This window comes from Triticum aestivum, chromosome 1B (assembly GCF_018294505.1).
Source record: "Triticum aestivum cultivar Chinese Spring chromosome 1B, IWGSC CS RefSeq v2.1, whole genome shotgun sequence".
Classification (NCBI taxonomy): Eukaryota; Viridiplantae; Streptophyta; class Magnoliopsida; order Poales; family Poaceae; genus Triticum; species Triticum aestivum.
The window spans coordinates 507,067,608-507,091,529 of NC_057795.1; the positions used below are offsets into that span (position 1 = coordinate 507,067,608).

The window sequence follows — 23,922 nt, forward strand, 5'->3', positions numbered from 1 at the left end:
ACCCAGGTTCGGGCCCTCTCTATCGAGGTAATATCCTACTTCCTGCTATATTGATCTTGATAATATGAGTATTACAAGAGTTGATCTACCACGAGATTGTAATGGCTAAACCCTAGAAGTCTAGCCTATGAGGATTATTCATCTTCCCCTACGGACTAAGCCCTCCGGTTTATATAGACACCGAAGGGGACTAGGGTTGTACAAAGTCGGTTACATAGAAAGGAATATACATATCCGATCGCCAAGCTTGCCTTCCACGCCAAGGAGGGTCCCATCCGGACATGGGAGAGAATCTTCAGTCTTGTATCTTCATAGCCCAACAGTTTGGCCCATATCACTAGTCCGGCCGTCCGAGGACCCCTTAATCCAGGACTCCCTTAATCCAGCCAGTTATGTGTTTTTGATGACCGAAGTTTGTTCGGAGTCCCGGATGAGATCACGGACATGACGAGGAGTCTCGAAATGGTTGAGAGGTAAAGATTAATATATTGGAAGGTTATGTTCGGACACCGGAATAGTTTCGGAGAGGTTCACACATTTTTCGGAGTACAGGGAGGTTAGCGGACCCCCCCGGGAAAGTAAATGGGCCTACATTGGCTTTAGTGGAGAGAGGAGGCAACGGCTAGGAGGTGGCGCGTGCCCCCAAGCCCCAATCTGAATTGTACAAGGGGTGGGGGCATGGCCCCCTTTTCCTTCTCCCTCTCCACTTCTTTCCCCCTTTCCCACTTTGGAAAACGAAGGGGGAATCCTACTAGGACTAGGGAGTCCTAGTAGGACTCCCCACACATGGCACGCCCCTTGGTCAGATGCCTCCTCCCCTCCTCCTTTATATATGGGGGCAGGGGGCACCCCAAAGGTACACCAATTGTTCTCTTTGCTGTGTGCGGTGCCCCCTTCCACAGTTTACTCCTCCGGTCATAGTGTCGTAGTGCTTAGGTGAAGCCCTGCGCGGATCACATCATCAACACCGTCACCACGTCGTCGTGCTGATGGAACTCTCCCTCGACCCTCTACTGGATCAAGAGTTCGAGGTACATCATCAAGTTGAACGTGTGCTGAACACGGAGATGCCATACGTTCAGTACTTGGATCGGTTGGATCGTGAAGACGTTCGACTACATCAACCGCGTTAACTAATGCTTCCGCTTTCGGTCTACGAGGGTACGTGGACATACTCTCCCCCTCTCGTTGCTTTGCATCTCCTAGATAGATCTTGCGTGAGCTTAGGATTCCTTTTTGAAATTTCATGCTACGTTCCCCAACAGATAGGAGTATAGTAGTCCTTGCCAAGATTTTGCACTTATACGTCACCGATACTACCAGATCCACACCGCAGAAGTTATCCCGTTGGGTGTGCAGTACTACCGCTGGGACGCGACCGGTACTACCGTTTGCAGCAGTACTATCGCTCGTGTCGAGTGGTACTACCGCTTATCCTTCAACGGTACTACCGCTGCTAGGCACGGTACTACCACAGTGATCTGGATTTTCAAAAAAATTCACTTACTTCTATTCTCATTTTATGTCCCTTGGCTTATGCAATGGCTTTACACCTGCTTTTCCCTCGCTCTATGTTTGTGAGTTCCAGGTGATGGTAGCTTCATTCATCATGCTCGTCACAAGAACCCAGAGCATCCGTTTGGTTCCAAGCTCTGCCGTATCGTGGATGGTACACCTGCCAGTCCTGGTGATCCTCCAAGATAGAATGTGAAGAGAACAACCAGTAAGCAGAAGGAGAAGGAGAAGTACACCTCTCCAGATGAGATGTCCGCCAAGGAGCTTGGCGAGTTCCGTATTCACAACCCGTATCGTCATGCTCAGGATGATGCTCTTGTTGCATGTCCCTTCTGGACCAAGGAGAAATCCTTGATCTATTGTGACATTCTGAAGGACAAGAAGATCCTGTTTGTGAATGTCAAGTCTATTGATATCTCTCGGATGCAGAAAGATCTAGCTTACTTTGGAGAGGCTCTTGCTCATTGTCACCTGTGGGGTCTCATTCCTTTCATCACTTTCAACAAGTAATATGATGCAAAGATAGTGGCTCAATTTTATGCCATGGTTCACTTTCATGCAAATGAGGAGGAATCTATGACATGGATGACATGTGGAGGAGATTCTAGGTGGATTGGGAGGACTACGTAGATTGTTTGGGCACTGCTGATAAGGGAGAAGACAACCCAGTTGGTATCCGGCCTCACAAGGATACACCTGTCACACACAAGTCAAAGCTTATCCATTACTCCAGGACCATGAAGAATCTCAAGGGGGGCACTCGCACAGAGCTCATTCTCTTCTTGGATATCATGCATCGTATCTTTCGCAACACCTTGTTCCCCCGCATTGGGAACCTGGATCAGGTGCACTCATATTTGGTGGATTTTCTCCTACCTTGCGTCAAGGAGAGGGGCATGACTTACGTGTTGGACATCTCCCACATCATGTGGCGTGAGCTTCATTCTGCCGTTCTTCACGAAAGGTGCCCAACTACGGCCCCTATCTATTAAGATGATTGAGGAGAAGTGGGCTACTGAGTGCCCAAGAGAGGCTCTTCCTACTGAGCATATGATATCTCATCCGGTACTGAACTTGCGCCAAAAGGATTACTGGGGAGACTGTGCATGCTGCCCCTAGTGAGGAGATTGCCCCCACTAACTCTGAAGATGAGCCGGAGCCAGATTGTGAGTTTGTTCCTTCTCCAGAGAAGGTGCCATCTTGGGCATCTAAGCTCAAGTCGAAGATGAAGAAGCTCTTCTGCATTGAAGACCAGGGTCAGTATAGGGCGCATGTTGGTGACAAGAAGGCCCGTTCATGTGAAAAGGCTATGATGAGGCATTTTGGCATGGAGGTCACTAGTGGATCTGAGGACAGGATCACTGACGAGGAGCCATGGAATGTGCAACACTACAAGTGGTCAGATTTAAAGACAGAGCATCAGCATGCAGAAGTAGAGGAGTCCGAGGAGCATGAGGACTCGAATGAGCACGGAGACTCGGATGAGCACGAGGAGTTATGATGATCCAGAGCATCTCCATCACTTTGGAAATGTTTAGTACTCTTTGCCCTTTTGGTGTCTCGAGGGAGAGAGAGTTTAGGGATTTGCCGAGTCACGAGTGTGTCTTCTTTGTCGTTGATTTCGTTCTCTCGTGAACTATTTATCGTTTTTGGTTTGCTTTAAGTTTGTGTGTGGAACTTAAGTACCTTTCATATGGTGTGATACATATTCTACCCTATCTCTATCTTCATGTCAAGTATCGTATTAGCTTGTGAGATGTTATCTATCTTATGCTCTATCTTTATGCTCACATGCTACTAACTTGCATCTTTGTTTATCCATCTCATATTGTTGATGCAAGTATTGCTAGTCTATAAAATATAGGGGGAGTGTTGATCCTACTATGTGTGCTTTGCATTCCAAAGTCATACCCAAATAGTGCACACATCTAGGGGGAGCCCATCTATATTTTGTAGATGTTGGGATTGCATGTTATCTTATCATATCCTTGTGCAAATCCCATGTTGTCATCAATCCACCAAAAAGGGGGAGATTGTTAGGGCATATTTCTCCCTTAGTGGTTTTGGTGATTCATGACAATGCTTTTGAGGGCTAATACGATGACCCTAGTAGCTTCTTGGGGAGCATTGTGCCTCCACAATGCTCCAACAGAGATGTACTTCCTCTCAAAGGCAAGGAACTTCGGTAAGAAATCCTTGTCTCCCCCGACTCCACTTGTGGTTATCTCTTACCTTTACTTTGTGCAAACTTTACTTTGTGTTGTTTAGCTTGTGATGTTGTTATTGCTACCATCATATAGGTTGTTCACTTAGTTGCACATCTGGACAACGTATTTTTTGCTAACCCTAATTTGTTAAGAAAAGATAAAAATTGCTAGTTGCCTATTCAGCCCCCCTCTAGTCAACCATATTGATCCTTTCAGTAGCAATGTGTCATCTTCTCTCCTAGTTCCTCGGTACAAAGATTACATGAGATATCCTAAATGATTGTCATCCATGTGATGTAATTCTCAGTGTGTTTGTTGTGGTGTGGTACCACTTTATCATTAGATTATATATGGATTTCTATTTGGTTTGTTTGAGTTCTTTGTTGCATGATTTACATACCTACATGCTCTATGATCGTTTAGTCTTGCACTGCCATGTTTAGATAAATGGTCTCCAAGTGAGAGTTGTGTATGTTGGACCTGGCCCACGTGTACAATTATATGAATCAATGATATATACCCAATTCCATGTTTTATCTTTTATATATTATACAATTCGTATAAAATGGTGTTGTAATCATTTATGCATGCAAAAAAAGAGGCTGTCAAAAAACTGTAAGCTTTTAGGATTTTGAATACACACTCTTAAAATCTTGGGCCCGCCCGTGCTCACTAGTCCATATGAAAGCTTCCATACATTCATATCTCTACTGGAAATCACTATTCCTTGCTTTAATATCAATTATAAGGCCTTAATATTGCATAATGATCAAAATGCGTTGATTCAAGACTATCCTATTTCTGACCTGTCACAAACCCTCATCATTAGTATTCTTTTCCCGTAAGTGATAAGTGCTACTTCTTGAGCTTGCATTGGTTTTCCCCTTGAAGAGGAAAGGGTGATGCAGCAAAGTAGATATAAGTATTTCCCTCAGTTGAGAACCAAGGTATCAATCCAGTAGGAGGTACAAGCAAGTCTCCAATATATGCACCTGTATCAAACACTTGCGCCCAATGCTATAAAGGGGTTGTCAGTCCCTCCACGACCACTTGCAAGGATGAGATCTGATAGAGATAGATATAAAAGATTACTAAAAGGTAAAAAAAAAAGTAAAAACAAATAAATTGCAGCAAGGTATTTTTGGGTTTTTGATTTTATAGATCTGAAAATGTATGATGGAAAATGGACCCGGGGGGCATAGGTTTCACTAGAGGCTTCTCTCTTGAATAAAGCATACGGTGGGTAGACAAATTACTTTTGAGCAATTGATAGAAAAGTGCATAGTTATGACGATATCTAAGGCAATGATCATGAATATAGGCATGACGTCCGTGACAAATAGACCGACTCCTGCCTGCGTCTACTACTATTACTCCACACATCGACCGACTCCTGCCCGCATCTAGAGTATTAAGTTCAAGAGAACAGAGTAACGCTTTAAGCAAGATGACATGATGTAGAGGGGTAAACTCAAGCAATATGATGTAAACCCCATCTTTTTATCCTTAATGGCAACAATACAATACGTGTCTCGCTACCCCTAGCTACTATGTCACTGGGTGAGGACACCGCAAGATTGAACCCATCACAAAGCACCTCTCCCATTGCAAGATAGATCAATCTAGTTGGTCAAACCAAATCAATAATTCGGAGAGAAATACAAAGCTATCAAATCATTCATATAAGAATTCAGAGGAGACTCAAATAATATTCATAGATAATCTGATGATAAATCCACAATTCATCGAATCTCAACAAACACACCGCAAAAGAAGATTACATCGGATGGAACTCCAAGAACATCAAGGAGAACATGGTATTGAAGATAAAAGAGAGAGAAGAAGAAATCTAGCTACTAGCTATGGACCCATAGGTCTATGGTAAACTACTCACACTTCATCAGCATGGCAGCAAGGTTGATGTAGAAGCCCTTCCTGATCGAATCCCCCTCTGGCAGATCGCCAAAACACACCCCAAGATGGGATCTCACGAGTATAGAAGCTTGCAGTGGCGGAAACATATTTTTGTGGACGCTTCCGATGTCACTACAAAAAAAGGACACATCCGTGACATTTTGCGATGAATGAATTGTTTTCCTGTCATGCTTATGACACTTCTATGATGATAATTCTGGCAAAACCCGGTGTCATCATAGATATGGTGGGCTCCTACTTCTATGGAAAAAAACCATGACAGAAAATGGGCTTTTCATCCTGGGCGGGACGGAGACGCACCTGCATGACATTCTTTGGGCCGTCTATGACGGAAAAAATCATGGTAGAAGCGAGGGTGAGGAAAATTTCGAGGACTTCCCGGTTACGGCGGGTGGTCGGGGCCGAGCGATGCACAGAGGTTTGCACGTTTGTCTCGTACACATACACGCGTGTGTGCGAGGCGTTGCGCTCTAATTGAACCAGAGCAAGGCGTTGGCTCTAACTTAACCCAAGAGATTGCACTAGCTACGTTACTGAACCCCGATCGATCCCTTGCTGTTAACTGAATCCGAGTGATTCCTTCACTACTGCTGCTAATTGAAGCTGCCTCTTGATGAACATTTCCCGGTGGGGGTTGGATGAACAGGATCCCGCGGTTGTAGAGGTCGTTGCCGCTGGATGAACATGACCTCAATCGAGGAGGTGGGGGTGGATGAACAGTAGCCGGTGGAGGCACCCCATACGTGGAGGGCTGGTTGAACATGCCCCGTGGAGCGCTGGTTGAATAGTAGCCGGTGGAGGCTGGATGAACAGGACCCCGTGGAGGGCTAGATGAATAGTAGCCAGTGGAGGTTGGAGGAAGTCGATGGTGGATGAACAGTAGCAGGTGGAGGCCAGATGAAGTCGACGGTGGATGAACATTAGCCCCGTGGAGTCCCGTTTTGCGGTACGCCACATCCCTCCCGATGAATAGGACGCCTGTTTCGATTGTAGGAGGTCGAAGAGAAGTCCGTTTCCTCTGTTTTGCAGTACACCACACCCCTCCCGATCACCAGGACCCCGTTTCGATCGTAGGAGCTCGAACACAAGTCCGTTTCCACCGTTTTGCGGTACGCCATACCCTTCATGATGAACATGACCCTGTTTCGACCGTACGTGGTCGAACAGAAGGCCCGTTTCCTCCGTTCCGTGGTACACTAGGCCACGTTTCGGCTATTCCGCCCAAGCCGGTTGGCTCCCGATGAACACGACGCATTCCGTTGCCTCCCGATGAACACGACCATGCAGTTTCTCCGTTCTGACCCAGCCAGTTGGCTTCTGATGAATAGGACGCCATTGCTGCCATCCGTGGCCTCTCCATGTACACGAGTCCCCGCCCATATGTACGTACGTGGCCATATTTTTTGGCATCTGGTTGTACGTGCGTGTACATGGTTTTGACTGGACTGCCTGAGCTGCTACCGCTCCTTACTCGGCCACGGTTCATCGTGGCAGACAGACCGATCGACCGATATGTACACAGACAATGCTACGTACACTTCAACCAGGTGGGTCCCAGCTATCACGGAGGATAAGGACACACTTCCTTGCATGCGAAGATGTGAATGGTGGGTCCCAGCTGTTAGGGGGAAGAATCATTTTTTTTCCTGTAATAAGGACATACTTCCTTGCGTGTGAAGATGTAGCTGGTGCGTCCCAGCTGTCAGGGGGAGAAAACATTATTTTAAGGGTAAAAAGGATGCAGTTGCATGCATGCATCCATGGGCGTGGTGCGTCCCCACTGTCAGCCTCTCCACGTACAGTCATCTTCCGATGACTCTTGTTTGTTGACCACGTTGACCACACCATGCAGAGCGCACCAAGCCGGTGGACGATGGCAAGGCCCAAGACAGGAACGCCCCGGAGATGGGGATGACATAGCAGTGGATTCACAGACGGAGAGGAGTGGGAAACTTGACTGGTTCAGGTGCGGGGTGGGCCTACAGTCGGCAGAGAATAACAGGAGGTGCGGAGGAGTGGAGGGATATCCTGGCTGTGAGTGGGGTAGCGTTTCACTGTGATGCACGGAAAATAGCGCCGCTGGATGCCGGAGGCTGGAGCAGGCGGCCCCGACAGTGCCGGGGGAAGAAGACGAGAGATTGAAGAAGAATGTCGGCTGTTGGATGTGAATCCAACGCCTTTCTTAGGCTTGGACCTTTGTATTTTTATTTTTTGCGAAAGTGCTTAGGCTTTGACCTACTGGCCCACATGTGAGCCAGTCCATTTGTTTTTTGCCCATTTGGTGGGCTGGGTGAAACAATTATGTAGCGCCTATGCAGCTTGTTTATATATTATGGTAGAATTCAAAAATCTTTTGCCTTTTTCTCGAATTCCGCGAACTTGTTGGGCTGGGTGAAAATATCATGTTGGGCTGGACGGATAAATGTTATAAAAACATAAACACATGATTGCACGTTTATTACTGCATTCGCCAGTAAAATCTTTGCAAGCTTATGTACGCAATCACGAGGAGTTAACTTGCCAAGTTATGTATAAACAATTATTATTATTATTTTGTAAGAACTTTTGATTTAAGAAATAAAATATCATTTAATTTGATGAGTTAACATGACGTGGGGTATTATTAATTTTTAGGCTAGATGTGGAATAGTTGAGTTGGTTCTAGGGAGAAGTACTGGGAGAAAACTCAGATTACATCAAAAAAGAAAGTGGGAGAAAATTCAGATATAGGATTAATGAAAACAAAAAATAAAGGAAGTGGGAAGGTCTATAAAATGGTTGGACGAACATAGGTTTAACAGAACCTTATGTTGTTTGTGTTATATATATGTAATAAAATAAGATATAAATATAAATATATATACTATTATAGAAGGGAAAACATAGGTTTAGTTTTGCATTCTTATGAAAAATAGAACTGAGTTGTGCGTCGTCTTGAAACAACAAACATAACTTGGGCTGCTGATGTTATAGACAAGCTAGGCTGGGAGGCCCATGGGCCGCTTGATACCTGCTGGATCCAAAAAAGGTTGAAACATGTTATGGGTTGCACATGTTAAACAACAAAACCTAGGTCATGGACCCGATGGCCCCGGGACTGTCAGCCTCTCGAGGAACAGTCGTCTCTCGATTCCTCTTGTTTTGCTGACCATGTTAGGAACGACAGACGGTAGCGACGTGGCGAGAGAAGCAAGGCGAGGACGACGTCGAGACCTCAGACCGAACGAACTGGAGCGGAGGAAGACGCAGGCGGAGGGGAGTACGAGGGTTGAGTTGTTCAGGTGCAGGGTGGGCCGGTGGAGCTGCCGCCACCGGACACTATGTGGGAGTAGAGGGATGGCCTAACCAATGCCATAGGCTATGATGGGTCACCGAGGCCTGCGCGGCAGTGCCGCCAGCCGCTGTATTGGAAGAGGACGAAAGATTGAACAAAATAAAGAAATACAAATGGATAGGTGGTTGGTCCCAGATGTTTCTGTACGAGACCTGCTGGCTCCACCTGATAAGGGGAATATGTTGGGAGGAGGAGATTCAAAGCACGGCAGCCCAGTGAATTAGTTACATACATAAGCAAATAGCCACTAGAAAAAAGCAATTTAGGTTAATTGGTTCTTAGTAGAAATATTTCGGACAAAATAGATAATTACGACACATAGGCTAATGCATGAAACACTTAGATGATAAAGCGAAATCGATAAAGTACATCATCTAGACCTTCCTCGCACGCTTGATCATGACACTACGGCTGTTCGTGTACTCGTCGGTTACGGGAAGCAGACACGCCATCATGTCCAAGCTCCGCCTCTACATGTTGTAGCATGCGTATGTGTCCTTGGCCGCCTAATCCTTGGTATCGTTGTCTTCTTTCATGTTGGCGTAGCAGGGGTCGATGATGGTCTCGGCGAGGTCAACCATGGAGTCCTTCTCCTGCCTGTTGCCGATGATCTTGTATTGCTTCTGGATGTCGACAAGCTTGTTGCACTAGATGGCCGAATTGGCGCGTTCTTCCTCCTCTCCATCATAGTGAAGGTGCAGTCGGCGCTGCCGATGAAATGGGCGAATGCTCCAGAACCTCTGATGGCCCTATAACAGTAGTAGATGAGAACCTCGTCCCGCACGCATACCTGGGCGACGGCGATCCGCTGGTCCCTATTAGGAGACGAATGGATGGGCACAAGGTCTAGTCCTGTGACCTTGTGGTTTCTCGTCCTGTAGGTACTGCTTGAACTCGTCAAGGCAGAGCTTCACCGAATCCGGATCGTTGGTGTACATCACATTCAACTTGGTGCAGCCATGGGACTGAATGGACAACTCAAAGGTGAACTCCTTGCTGAAGTCCATATCCAGAAGGCTCACCCCTCGGTTCGCCATTGGAGTCTCTTCGAGTGAACTCAAAGGTGAACTCCTTGTTGAAGTCCATATCCATCAGTTCATTTTTCAGGTCTTGGGGAACTAGATTCAATAGTAAACTGAGTATGTGCAGGCGACAACAGTTACTACCCCTCCCTCGCCCGCTGCATGCACAGAAGAACATGCACCCTCGGCGCATTCAAATGCCTCCATTAAGAAACCTATTCCGGCCACACGTCGGTTCACGAGCGGGTATGTATTGGTACTGTAATAACAAGTGTTAGTGGTCACTTTACTTAAATTTAATTACCTTTAATTAAAATTTATTCTTAAAACAAGCAATGCATTGGCTCGTTCTATCAGTGACACATGATCAACATGCAGAACAATTAGAATTATTATTCTCAGGACGCACACGATCAGCACATTTGCCGCACTTTCACACAGACAATACTACCAAGTGTGAACAGTTTGTTATGGTTTCTGTCCTGCATCATCATGCCCTGGTTCCTAGCTTGCAAGATTCAGAACCAACAAATAAGATTCAAATAATAAGTACAACAAAGATGCCTACACATCTCATTGATTCCCAGCTTGCAAGATTCAGAACCAACAAATAATATTCAAACAATAAGTACAACAAAGATGCCTACACATCTCATTGATTCCCAGCTTGCAAGATTCAGAACCAACCCATTAGAGCCCTTCGATAAAGTGAATATCGGGATTAAATCCATCTTGGCTAGCCGTGTCATACAACCCAAGAACTTGGCGAATGCTCTTGACCATCACAACATCTGTAATTGAGCATTCCTGTTTGCACAAATAAGAAAGAGCATGATTACTATAATAGTGGCACTAGTTGAACCAAACTTTATTTCCAAAACGAGAAAAGATTGCGATAGAATAGCTTTATTTAAAAAATAGAACATTAGCACAGTATGAAAAAACACAATCATGTTGATAAAGGACAGTACTGACCGGTGTGAGGGGCCCTATGCTGCCACAACTCGATGTGGTAAATCTGCAACTCCACTCAGATGAAGCCAACCTAGAGATCCATGATTCAATTCATGCACCTTTTTTGCAGTTCACCTAAAATGAAGCAAAAATTGCATCATTCAGCTAGCAAGAAGTACTTGCTCTCGTGAGCTGGCAGGTTCTTCTTTAGTAGTTGCACTAAAATTGAGCAACACTAAGGTTGGTTGTCCTGCTCATGTAAGGTGCAACTATAGTTTGCTTATCCTTTTGTGCAGTTCCACTAAAATAAAGTGCCATTGTGGTGATAGTGATGGCTCATCTTGCAAAGGCTAATAAAATGTTGCACGAGATTACGAGCAGAATTTGACGGAGATTTTGGAAACTCCAGTCACCATTTTGTGCAGTTCCACCAAAATTGAGAGATGTTGCTCATGTGACATTTTAGTTGAACTGCACAAGACGCTCATTCCAAAAAATGTGTTTTCTTCAGTTCACCAAAAGGTCACAATAGCAACAAGGTGCAATGGATATCCCTATCTGCATAAAAAGATAGAAAGAAAAAAAGTTCCTGGTCAAGAACAAGATACGAAACATACACAAAATGAAAAGAAGCATCTTGATATGTTCATGGCAATCACGCAAGGTCAATAGAAATTTTAAAACGTCAGCAATGATCAATAATGACATTCGTCAAATATGGGATTACTTTAATGGTGGCATTGCTTGTTTACCCGATAGAGTAGATCAACAACAGCTAAAGAGTTGGTTTAAGGGCATGGGACCGTGGGGACACCAGGACACTCAGCAGCGTAAAGAAGCAACTTACTTATCATACTTGGAAAAACACCAGGAGTACCATTTGTAACACAGTTTAATTGCATCATATCACTGGAGGCATTAGATTAACAATAACACTGGTTAGACATGTCCGTAAGGTAACAGTGTGATCGCTTCATTTTACATGCGCCCTTACATTAACAACAACAAAAGGTTGGTATAAGGACATGCGACAGTGGACGCATCAGCACAATGTACCTACAAGGAGGCATAAAGTGGTGATGTCAAGTTTGTTCATACTCTGTGAGGGCAGCAAATCTAATCCTGGAGACCTTTTACTATGTGAGGGCGGCAAATCTAATCCTGGACATACTCTATTGACTTGTCCACCAGCGGCCACTTTCTATCCTTTTTTCAACCAAATAAAAGATCTGTTCCTTATCTAGTTTGTATTGCCTTTTCCCTTTATTTCCCTTTTAAACCAAGAGACCGGTTGGATATCCAGTCTTACTTTCCCCCTGTTATTTCCTCTTTGAATCAAGTCCTAGCTTCATGCTACGACTTCCCCCCTTTCTTCGTTGTTTGAACCAAGTCCCATATTTGACTGCATGAAGTAGCTCCCGTGCCACCTCGTCGCTCCGCCCTCCCGAAACCACTCCCCACCACCGGTTCGCCGCCGCCCCGGCCATCCCTCTAGCCCCCCCCCCCCCCGCGCCGAGTTTTTTCTCCGGCGATGTCCACACCACCACCCCCCACTGCGCCCCCACCACCGGTGACCACCGCCCCCACCCTAAACCCTAAGATAGATAGTGGGGTACCTCTCCGGCAAGCCCCCCTCCCCACTGCGGCTAGTTCTTCCTTAACTCCATCGAGCCCCCACCCCCTAAAAATCGACTGACCCAAAAGTCGATTCAGTCGACTGAAATGTAGCTAAATCAAAAAGATGCACATGCAGACATGTGGGGAGCTGGGGCAGTAGAGCAAGGCCGCTTTGGAAGAACTTATACCTGAGGGTTGTCGGGATGTCGGTGGTGGCAGGTCGAATATGTGCACAATGCAGCAGGGAGGAAGAAGGGTCAAAGGACCTCCAGAGCTGGCGCTATGTCAAAGAGAACGACACTGGCAATGGATCGGGAGAACACCGACAGCTGTGGGTTTCCTCCCTCGCCGCCGATGACCGCGTGAACGATGCACTAGTCCTCTACACACACCGGCCGAAGGGATCCGGCCGGATCTGTGATCAACGATGAGTAGAGAGAAAATGTTGATACTGCTGTCTTGTCCTAGTAAATCAAGCGCTCAGGCCCTTGCCTATATATATATATAGTGGAGTGATTATCTTTTTCTCTCCACAATAAGAGTTTCAATTTGTGTACGTGGCATTAAAGAAAAGAAACTCTCTATTTAACGTGACTAACTGTACGACTCCTACTTACTAGTACAATAGTAGTATTGTTTCACTGTGCTCCCGGGCCCTCCATTCATTGAACAACCCCATGGGTGAATAAACATAAAATACTAGTATTTATATAGAATGAACCAGCTTGAACTATTTTGGCTTTGAGATATCAATGGTACAGTTTAACCACATTGCATCAATGGACTCAGTACTTTGAAGTAACCTATACGTATATGCATGATTTACATTCCGAATCGCTAGCTAGAGCTTGAACTGTATTTGTTTACATGTACCACATTTTTCTTTTGGTTTTCTGCTCCATGGCGCAATTCATCGATACAAAATTATACTATGAGTAGTCAAAAGTTGAGGGCGGGGCTTTTCCCGGGCAGTACGCGCGGCAGTTTTCGCGTAGGCAGTTTGACAGAGAGGCGAGGAGGGTGAGGGAGTAGCAAATTCAACTTTCTGCTGGAAAGGTAGGGCTGTGTGATTTGATGGCGCGTTACTGCTGGAAAGACAGGGTCTTGTGATATGACTACTCACTATAGTCATAAATTACTGGCTCTACGTCCAGGGTGATGCCCCCATCCGTTCCCCACTCTAATCTAGTGCATGACACGTCGACCCAGATGCTGGCTCTCCCACATGTCGGCAAAGTACGTAAGAAGGAGCAAAGAATCATGCGGTATATATAGTCACTACTAGGGAAAACCTTATACACAGAACTTTAGCAGTAGCGCTTGTTAAAATGAGGCGCTAGTGCTACATAGCAGTAGCGCATGCTCGTGAACCACACTACAGATACAGGTGTAGCAGTAGCGCTTCTGCTTCAAAACACGCTACTACTAAAATTGCCACTACTAAGCCAATAGGCTATGAATACTAGTAGCGACCTTAGGGAAACCGCGCTACCGCTAAGGCTATTGTAGAAGCGTGTTTTCATCAAAAAGCGATGCTGCTAATGAAAATAAAATAAAATGAAAAACAAACAGAAAAGTAAATGAAAATGAAAGGAATAGAAAAAGGAGAAAGGAAAAAAATAAAATGTAAAGAAAAAGTAAAATAAAGGGGAAAGGCATAACAGCAGCGTATGTTCATAACCGGCGCTATAGATAATATAGAAGCAATGCGGTTTTTGGACCCACACTATAGAAAGGGAAAAGGAAATAAGAAAAGAAAATAAAAATAAAAAGCTATAGCAGTAGCACGTTCTGTGAAAAGCACTATAGCTAACTTTGCTATATCGTGTTTTTGCTACCAACGCTACCGCTATGTTTGACTTAACCCCTGCACTCTCTCCCTCCCCCCGGCCACCACTTCTCCCCCAAATCCCTCGCCCCACTTCGCCGCCGTCACCCCACTTCGCCGCCGTCGCCCCACTTTGCCGCCGTCTCCTACCGACGTCGACACCCCCGGAGCCACTAGAGCCGCGCGCCGTCGACGCCACCAGAGCCGCCCGAACGCCACCGAAGCCGCCCTCGCCACCACCGGAGCCACCCTCGATGCCCCTGCCTCCCTCGCCACCACTGCCTCCCTCGCCGTCACCGGAGATGCCCCTGCCTCCACTACAAAAAAAATACACTTCCGTGATGATACGTGTTTGTCATAGTAGGTCGCATTTTTTGTCATGCATGTACATCCATGATGATTTTATGACAGAATCAAGATAATCATACCTGTGTTGTCGTAGAAGTGTTCCATGACATTACCGAAATTATAATCACAGAAGTGTTCACTTCCATGACGATAAATCGTGCGTAAGAGAAGTGCTTTCGTCAAGGGTGACCGACACGTGGGATCCACCGTAACGGGACGCCATTAAGCTATCGGGTCTGTTTTTGGATTCGATAACCCGTTAACAGCCCCAGACCAATGGGAAATTTCCACGTGTAAAATTCTGATTGGCCGGAGGAAACACATGTCAGTGGGTCAGATAGGCGCCTATGATATGTCGACACATGTGACGGCCCACCACTGGCCCATTTAGGTTACAAAGGCCGGCCCGTTTGACTTGGTCAAAAGTTAGCAGGCTGGCCCATGAAAAGCCTGTTAACAGTCTCTTCGCAAATAGCCCATTTTACGGCCCGGTAACTCACGACCCATTAGGGCCTACCCAAAATCGGCGCAACAATGTCATGTGGGGTGTCGAATATAACACCAGCCTGTTTCACTTTCGGCCCATGTATGGCCCACGACGTCTTTTGGCCCATATGAGGCCTTCATATCTTTAGGTCCTTTAGAGGCCCATGGTGACTCTAGCCCATAATGAACAGTAAATTTTTGTACCCGTTAACAGCCCATGATTCACATGGGCCGTTTCTAGCCCGTGTTAGCGTTCGGCCTACTGACGGCCCATATGTTCTTGGGCTCCTTTCCGGCCCTCGATTACTTCCGGCCTGTTACTGGCCTGTTCCCCTAATGGGCCAAATTCCGCCCGTGGCAAGAGTCGTCCCATTTCTAGCCTGTTAAACCATTGCGCCGTTTCCAGCCCGTCCTATATTCTACCCCATTAACGACCCATTATGCCTATGATAGAATTAAGCCTTTGCTGTCCTCCGGCCTGTTAATGGTCTGTTACCGTGCTGGGTCGATACCAATTACGCTCATTTACGGCCCATTTAGACCCATTTATCTAACGACCCGAGGCCCATCGATTCTACGGCCCTATTGCGGGCCCATTTATCGACGGCCTGTAGGAGACCCATGGATCCTACGGCCCGTAGCGGGGTCAAGGTTACCACGGTCCGTATATCGCCCATGGTTGTTGCCGCCACTAGCAAACCAGGGAAAAAGAAGACTAGGAAATTAATAGGCCCGTAACTAACGCTAGGCTATTAAGGCGATTGCATAGATTACATCCACTCGGCATCAAAGATTGCCACCAGTGCAAATATAGGGAACACCCTACACTATACAAAAATGGCTTGCTATTTTCTTCAGCCGGTGGCTGCACATTAAGAACAAATTTTGTATCACAACAAAACAAATTTCAACTATAAAACAAAAGGAAGGTTGGCATAAAAGTTAATAGTCTAGCAGATAAATGCACCACCAGAAGTTCAGAAGCTCAGTTCATTTGACCTGACTGTTACGTTTTCATGTTGTATTGTCCGATGAAGCACCATAACCTTCGCCTTCATTTCTCCTAGGCTCCTGAACAACATAGCAAATGTCTGATAGTCTGGTTTCCAAACCATGCATATCTTGACGACATCGAACAATGTCTGTCCTTGTTTAACAAAGGGTCTTTGTTTGGGAATGGACTTGTGTTTGGAGCGCAGATATAACATTGTTTTGAGCTTGCATATCCTGATCATGAGGCAGTTTGGACGAGATTGCCTTAACAACCAACCCATACTACAAAAAAAGACACATCCGTGACATTTTGGGCCGAACGAATTTTTTTCCTGTCATACATATGACACTTCTATGATGATAATTGTGACAAAACCCGGTATCATCATAGATGTGGTGGGCTCCTACTTCTATGACAAAAAGTCATGACAGAAAATGGGCTTTTCGTCCTGGGCAGGCCGGAGACACAGCTGCATGACATTCTTTGGGCCGTCCGTGACGGAAAAAACCATGGTAGAAGCGAGGGCGAGGAAAATTTCGGGGAGTTCCCAGTTATGGTGGGAGGTCGGGGGCCGAGCGATGCGCGATTCTCTCGTACACGTACGCGCGTGTGTGCGAGGCGTTGGCCCTAACTGAACCCAAGAGAGGCATTGGGCTCTAACTGAACCCGAGCGATTGCATTGCAGGCTACGCGTTACTGAACCCGAGCGATCGATCGATGGCTGTTAACTGAACCCGATCGAGCGATTCCTTCACTAATGCTGCTAACTGAAGCCGATCGATTGGATGAACAGTTGATGTCTACTACACAACCTTCTTCTTGTAGACGTTGTTGGGCCTGCAAGTGCACAGGTTTGTAGGACAGTAGCAAATTTCCCTCAAGTGGATGACCTAAGGTTTATCAATCCGTAGGAGGCGTAGGATGAAGATGGTCTCTCTCAAACAACCCTGCAACCAAATAACAAAGAGTCTCTTGTGTCCCCAACACACCCAATACAATGGTAAATTGTATAGGTGCACTAGTTCGGTGACGAGATGGTGATACAAGTGCAAAATAGATAGTAGATAAAGGTTTTTGTAATCTGAAATTATAAAAACAGCAAGGTAACTAATGGCAAAAGTGAGCGTAAACGGTATTGCAATGGTAGGAAACAAGGCCTAGGGTTCATACTTTCACTAGTGCAAGTTCTCTCAACAATAATAACATAGATAGATCATATAACAATCCCTCAACATGCAACAAAGAGTCACTCCAATGACACTAATCGCGGAGAACGAACGAAGAGATTATGGTAGGGTACGAAACCACCTCAAAGTTATTCTTTCGGATCAATCTATTCAAGAGTTCATACTAGAATAACACCTTAAGACACAAATCAATCAAAACCCTAATGTCACCTAGATACTCCATTGTCACCTCAAGTATCCGTGGGCATGATTATACGATATGCATCACACAATCTCAGATTCATCTATTCAACCAACACAAAGTACTTCAAAGAGTGCCCCAAAGTTTCTACCGGAGAGTCAAGAACGTGTGCCAACCCCTATGCATAGGTTCATGGGTGGAACCCGCAAGTTGGTCACCAAAACATACATCAAGAGGCACATGATATCCCATTGTCACCACAGATAAGCATGGCAAGACATACATCAAGTGTTCTCATAAAAGACTCAATCCGATAAGATAACTTCAAAGGGGAAAACGCAATTCATCACAAGAGAGTAGAGGGGGGAGAAACATCATAAGATCCAACTACAATAGCAAAGCTTGGGATACATCAAGATCGTGCCATAGAGGGAACACGAGAGAGAACATGAGAGTGAGAGAGAGAGATCAAACACATAGCTACTCCCTCCTCGTCATGGAGAGCACCGGGATGATGAAGATGGCCACCGGTGAAGGATCCCCCCTCCGGCAGGGTGCCGGAACGGGCTCCGGAGAGGTTTTTGGTGGCTATAGAGGCTTGCAGCGTCGGAACTCCCGATCTATCTTGATTTTTGATGTTTTTAGGGTACGTAGGCTTATATAGGCGAAAGAAGTCGGTCGAGGGGGGGGGGGTGCTCGAGGGGCCCACGAGACAGGGGGGCGCGCCTAGTAGGGGGGGCGCCCTCCTATCTCGTGGCCTCCTCGAGGCTCTTCAGACGTGAACTCCAAGTATCCTGGGTGATATTCTTCCCAAAAATAACGCTGCCGAAGGTTTCATTCTGTTTGGAGTCCGTTTGATAATCCTTTTCTTCGAAATACCGAAACAGGCAATAAAACAACAATATGGGCTGGGCCTCCGGTTAATAGGTTAGTCCCAAAAGTAATATAAAAGTGTATAATAAAGCCCGTAATCATTCAAAACAGATAATAAAATAGCATGAATGCTTCATAAATTATAGATACGTTGGAGACGTATCAGCATCCCCCAGCTTAATTCCTACTCGTCCTCGAGTAGGTAAATGATAAAGAAAGAATTTATGAAGTGTGAATGCTAGAGGTGCACAAGTTTTATCAATGATAATTTCAATCACCTTTACTAGCATCATTATATGTCATAATAGTAGTTCATCTCATAAAACTATTCATAATCAAGTAACAAGCTATTCACATGTTAAAGCATAGACCATAAACTTTCTTGGAAACTTGCAAACTTCATTCTTAGTCATCAAACAATTGCAATTCATCTTACTTTCAGGAAGAGTCTATGTCAGAGCTTTGATTTAGCAAACTTCACATACTTAACTATCATATAGTCTTCTACAATTGCTAACATTCACACAATACTTGTGGTTATGAAGTTTTAATCGGACACAAAGAAAGATTGGGGCTTATAATGTTGCCTCCAAACGTATTCACCTTTGGGTGATGTCAACAATAATATTTCATGCTAACGTACATCCAATTGGATATATATATCAGGATCACCCTAACACAAAGTGCTTGCCAAAGGATAAAATGAAAAAGGGAAAGGTGAAGATCACCTTGACTCTTGCATAAAGTAAAAGACATAAAATAAAATATAGGCCCTTCGTAGACGGAAGCAGAGGTTGTCATGCGCTTTCAGGGTTGGATACACAAAATCTTAATGTGAAAGAATGTCACTTTATATTGCCCCTTGTATATGGACCTTTATTATGCAGTCCGTCGCTTTTATTGCTTCCATAACAAGATCGTACAAAACTTATTTTCTCCACACTAATAAGTCATGCATACTTAGAGAGCAATTTTTATTGCTTGCACCGATGACAACTTACTTGAAGGATCTTACTCAATCCATAGGTAGGTATGGTGGACTCTCATGGCAAAAATTGGGTTTAAGTATATTTGGAAGCACAAGTAGTATCTCTACTTGGTGCAAGGAATTTTGGCTAGCATGAGGGGGAAAGGCAAGCTCAACATGTTTGAATGATCCATGACAATATACTGTAACTGAGATGCGAGAAAACATAGCCCATTACGTTGTCTTCCTTGTCCAACATCAACTCTTTAGCATGTCATACATAATGAGTGCTCACAATTATAAAAGATGTCTATGATAATATATTTATATGTGAAATCTCTCTTCCTTCAATATTCTTTCATGAATTGTTCAAATGACTAATACAATGCTTGCTAACCACCAATAAATTTACAACCTCTACTTCTTAGATGTGAAGTCATTACTCCCCATGGGATAAGCAAATGAAACATATATAATTTCATATTTATGACATTCAACTCATTCAACCATTTACTCATAGGATATAAGTGAAGCACACGAGTAAATGACAAACTACTCCAACAAGATATAAGTGAAGATCAATGAGTAGCTAAATAATTATCTACTATGTGAAGACTCTCTCCCATTAAAGTATTTCAGATCTTGGTATTGTATTCAAGCAGCAAGCAAAGCAAAACAAAATGACATTGCAAGGATAGCACAACTCATGTGAAGAAGCAAAAACTTAGGCTCAACCGATACTAACCGATGATTGTCGAAGAAGAAAGGTGGGATGCCTACCGGGGCATCCCCAAGCTTAGATGCTTGAGACTTCTTGAAATATTATCTTAGGGTGCCTTGGGCATCCCCAATATTGAACTTTTGTGTCTCCTTAATTCCTCTAATATCATGGTTTCTCTTTTTATCAAAAGCTTCATCCACAACAAACTCAACAAGAACTTGTGAGATAGGTTAGTATAAAACAATGCAAAAACCTCATCATCTTCTACTGTAATAAATCACTAACATTATTATTCAACATTGAATACTAAATGTCTGCGCATATTTAATACTCCTATCCTCAAATAGAATCATTAAACAAGCAAACATATGCAAAAATGCAAACATAACAACAATCTGCCAAAATAGTATAGTCTGTAAAGAATGCAAGATTCATCATACTTCCCTAACTCCAAAAATTATAGGAAAAATTCTACACTGTAAAGGATTTATCAGAGCTCATTATGAAAAAATATTCAACATCATATCCCTCTCTGACTTTTCTAGGGAAGTTTTGCAACAACGGTAAACTTTCTGTTTTCAAACAGCAACATGTATACTAGCAAAATAAGCATGGTAAAGGCTATCCTTGAAATTTTTATTGAAAATAAAGATGAAAACATTATTCTAAATAACAGCAAGAAAATACTAACAAAAGAAAATGACGCTCCAAGCAAAACACATATCATGTGGCGAATAAAAATATAGCTCCAAGTAAAGTTAGTGGCCGGTTGTCACCTCATAATTTTGAGAAGTTTACCATAAGCCCACTACAAGCTTATTCTTTTCGTTGTTGGTTTTCCAACAACTACGTTCTATTCTTCTTTGCAAGGATGCTTTCCAAGATGATTTGTGGTACAAGTTGGCATTTTCTTCTCCATTCTTCTATTTCAATGATCTAGCTTCTATTCTTTCATTCCGAAGGCATTGTGATGTTGTTCTCTTCACTCATCATCTTGTTTTGTCAAGATCGTGTTCTTTCCATGCTTATCCATTTAACTGGAGTGTTGTGTACTCATTCAAGTTCTTCCATCTTGTCAAGTTTTGCCTCTCGTTTCAATCGGAGTGCTGTCTGAAATCCTTCTTACCCCTTGTGCCATTCCTTCAATAGTTCTGGAGGCAGTGTGTTGTTGATTTCATCAAGTATCTTCCCATCTTCTCAAGTTCATGTTCTATTCCTTCCATGTTCAACCGGAGTGCTGCCCAAATTCTTCCTCTCTCATCTTGTTTTAACCGGAGTGGTTTCGAATTCTATCTTGTCCATTAAACTCTTGATTCATGTCTTTGCAACCTTCAAGTTCTTGTAATGTTCCTTGTTCCTCTTTTCTAACGGATTGTTTGCAATCTCGTTCATCTTCATTGTTTTCTTTCTTTCATTTTGCTCAACCTCTCAAGGTTCGTGGTTTCACTCATTGGTCGAAGAAGCAACTGAGTTTTACCGCTTATCTTCCTCTTCCTCTTCCCTCCGGTGCCATCCTAGATCTCGGGACGAGATCCTCTCGTAGTGGTGGAGTGTTGTAACGCCCCGGATGCAACTTTCCATATTCGTAACTCCAACTCTTGCCTTTTCCGGAGATGCGATATGTTATTTCCTTCGTGGTTGGGTTTTTGTCTGTTGTTTTGCATTTTGTTCTTGTTATGCATCTCGTCTCATGTCATCATGCGCATTGCATCGGCATCGTTTTTAAAAAACTTGCATCCGTTCGGGTTCCGCCGGTTCTCTCCGTTGTCCGTTCTGAGTCCAGACCACACTCGCACGCGCCCGCGGCACCTCCGAAATATTATTTTATAAGTGGCATAAAAATGTTCTCGGAATGGGTTGCAACTTGTCGTGCGGTCTTATTATAGTGTAGACAGGCCGCCTGTCAAGTTTCGTCGCATTCGGAGTCCGTTTGACTGCCCAACCGTTGAATATGTAACCGCGATATAGTCGGTATATTCGTCGGACGTTTCGGTCTCCGAAACCATTGCCGGGCTGCACTTCTCTTCTCTCCCCTCCGCACAGCCCATCTAACCCGGCTTAAACCCCCCTTCGACCGGTGTCGTTGGATCGTCATCGGAGGCTCCGAAACCCCTCCTAAACCCCAACCCTAGCCCCCTCTTTGCACAGTGCATCGACCCCTCTCCCGCGTTCGAAACTTCCCAAACCCGACCCGCTCAGTCATCACCATTGGGTCCGGATCATCCCCAAACATCCCTGAAATATCTTCGTTTATTTGTTTGGACTCCCAAAGCATTTTATTCTCGACCGTTGGATTTAAATCGGATGATCCAAACTCCTCTTTTTATATATATATAGTCCATCCCTAGTAACTTAAGACCAAACCCTATTTTTTCTAGGGATCCTCCCCTGTCCAGTCGCCGCCGCCGCTGTCTCCATTCCCTCGGGATCGCCAGCGATCCAGCCGCTGCTCTCCACCTCGCAACCGACCAGACACACCCAGCCTCATCCAGCCAGCCACCTTCCACCTTGACCTGGAGCCACCAGATCAAGATCCGATGGCCCCTAGGCCACCAGCTCATCCCCACCGGTCCACCACAGTGCCCCGCAGCCACGATCCCGCCTCGATCTTCTCTGCCTCGACGGAGCAGCCGTCGCCGGCCTCCAGGAACGGCTGCTCTGCATCGTCCTCGTGCGCCTCCTTCCTCGAGCAGGAGCTCGACCTGCTGCCGGCGACCTCGTGCCCGATCTCCCTCACCTCCTCCGTCCCGCGAGCAGTAGTAGACCGTGGCGCCACCACCGGAGCTCGCCGCTGCCGGGAATCGCCGTCTTTCGCCGGAGATCGCGTCCTTGTCCTGGATCCGGTCAGTTCTGCCGTCCCACAGCGCGCCCTTCCCCTTCCTTCGGTCTCCTCCTCCCTCACATCTCTTTCCCTCTCTCTGTTCTCCTTGTAGCGCTGCCGCCTCCTGCCTGTGCGTCGTGCGCGGGAGCCGGCAAGACTCCAGCGCCATGGCCTTCCCCACCTCTGCCCGAGCGCCTCCAGGACCTCGTCTGCCCCGCCGCATCGCCGAATCCGGCCACCAGGATCCTCGAGCGCCGCCGCTTCCTTCCTCCTGTTGCTTGATCCCCTGTTTCACGAACGAGGAGACGAGCGCCTCGCCCGCGCGTTGACCCCGTCCTCGACCGCGCCAGCGTGGCCAGCCTCTTGGACCGCGTCGCAAGGCCTAGCAGCCCCTGCGGCCAGCTTCTTCCTCCCCGATTCGGCCTCAAAGGCCCATGTGTGAGCAGCCCTCCTCCAGCGCCCCTCTCCTGTACACTATTTGGGCTAGGCAGATTCGGCCCGTGTATGTCTTTTTCCAGATCTGCGATTTAGCTTTATTCCAGTGATTAACAGGTTTGCAGAAACCCCCTTTAACTTCATGCATTTAATAACTAATAAACTATGCACCGGTTTAAAATGTTTTATATATGTAAAATGCTTAGAAAATTGTGTAGATTAATAATATGCCATTTTCATCTATGTTTAAAATGTTTAAATTGATGTTTGCATTAATTTGCTAATATGCCATGTTAAAATGATTTAATTCATAACTAAATAACCGTAGCTCCATTTTAAATAAACTTTATATGTAAATGGGGTGGAAAAATGCCAAGATTAACATGGTGCACTTTGTTTTCCTGTTTAACAACAATAAAATTGTGTTTAGGGCAGAACAGTACCAAATCCATAATTTGCATATGGGGATTTTCCGGAATTGTTGTTTTGTTGTTCCG

At 45.2% G+C, this 23,922-nt stretch overlaps 1 protein-coding gene across 1 annotated transcript; it reads left to right on the forward strand.

Annotated features, from left to right (window-relative positions):
* Positions 1-22,550: 22,550 nt before the first annotated feature.
* LOC123093397 (uncharacterized) lies at positions 22,551-23,721 on the forward strand. The gene is made up of 2 exons (XM_044515358.1): positions 22,551-23,012; positions 23,103-23,721. The coding sequence occupies exons 1-2, from the start codon at positions 22,707-22,709 to the stop codon at positions 23,430-23,432; spliced, it is 636 nt and encodes a 211-aa protein (XP_044371293.1). The 5' UTR covers positions 22,551-22,706; the 3' UTR covers positions 23,433-23,721.
* The last annotated feature ends 201 nt before the right edge of the window (positions 23,722-23,922 follow it).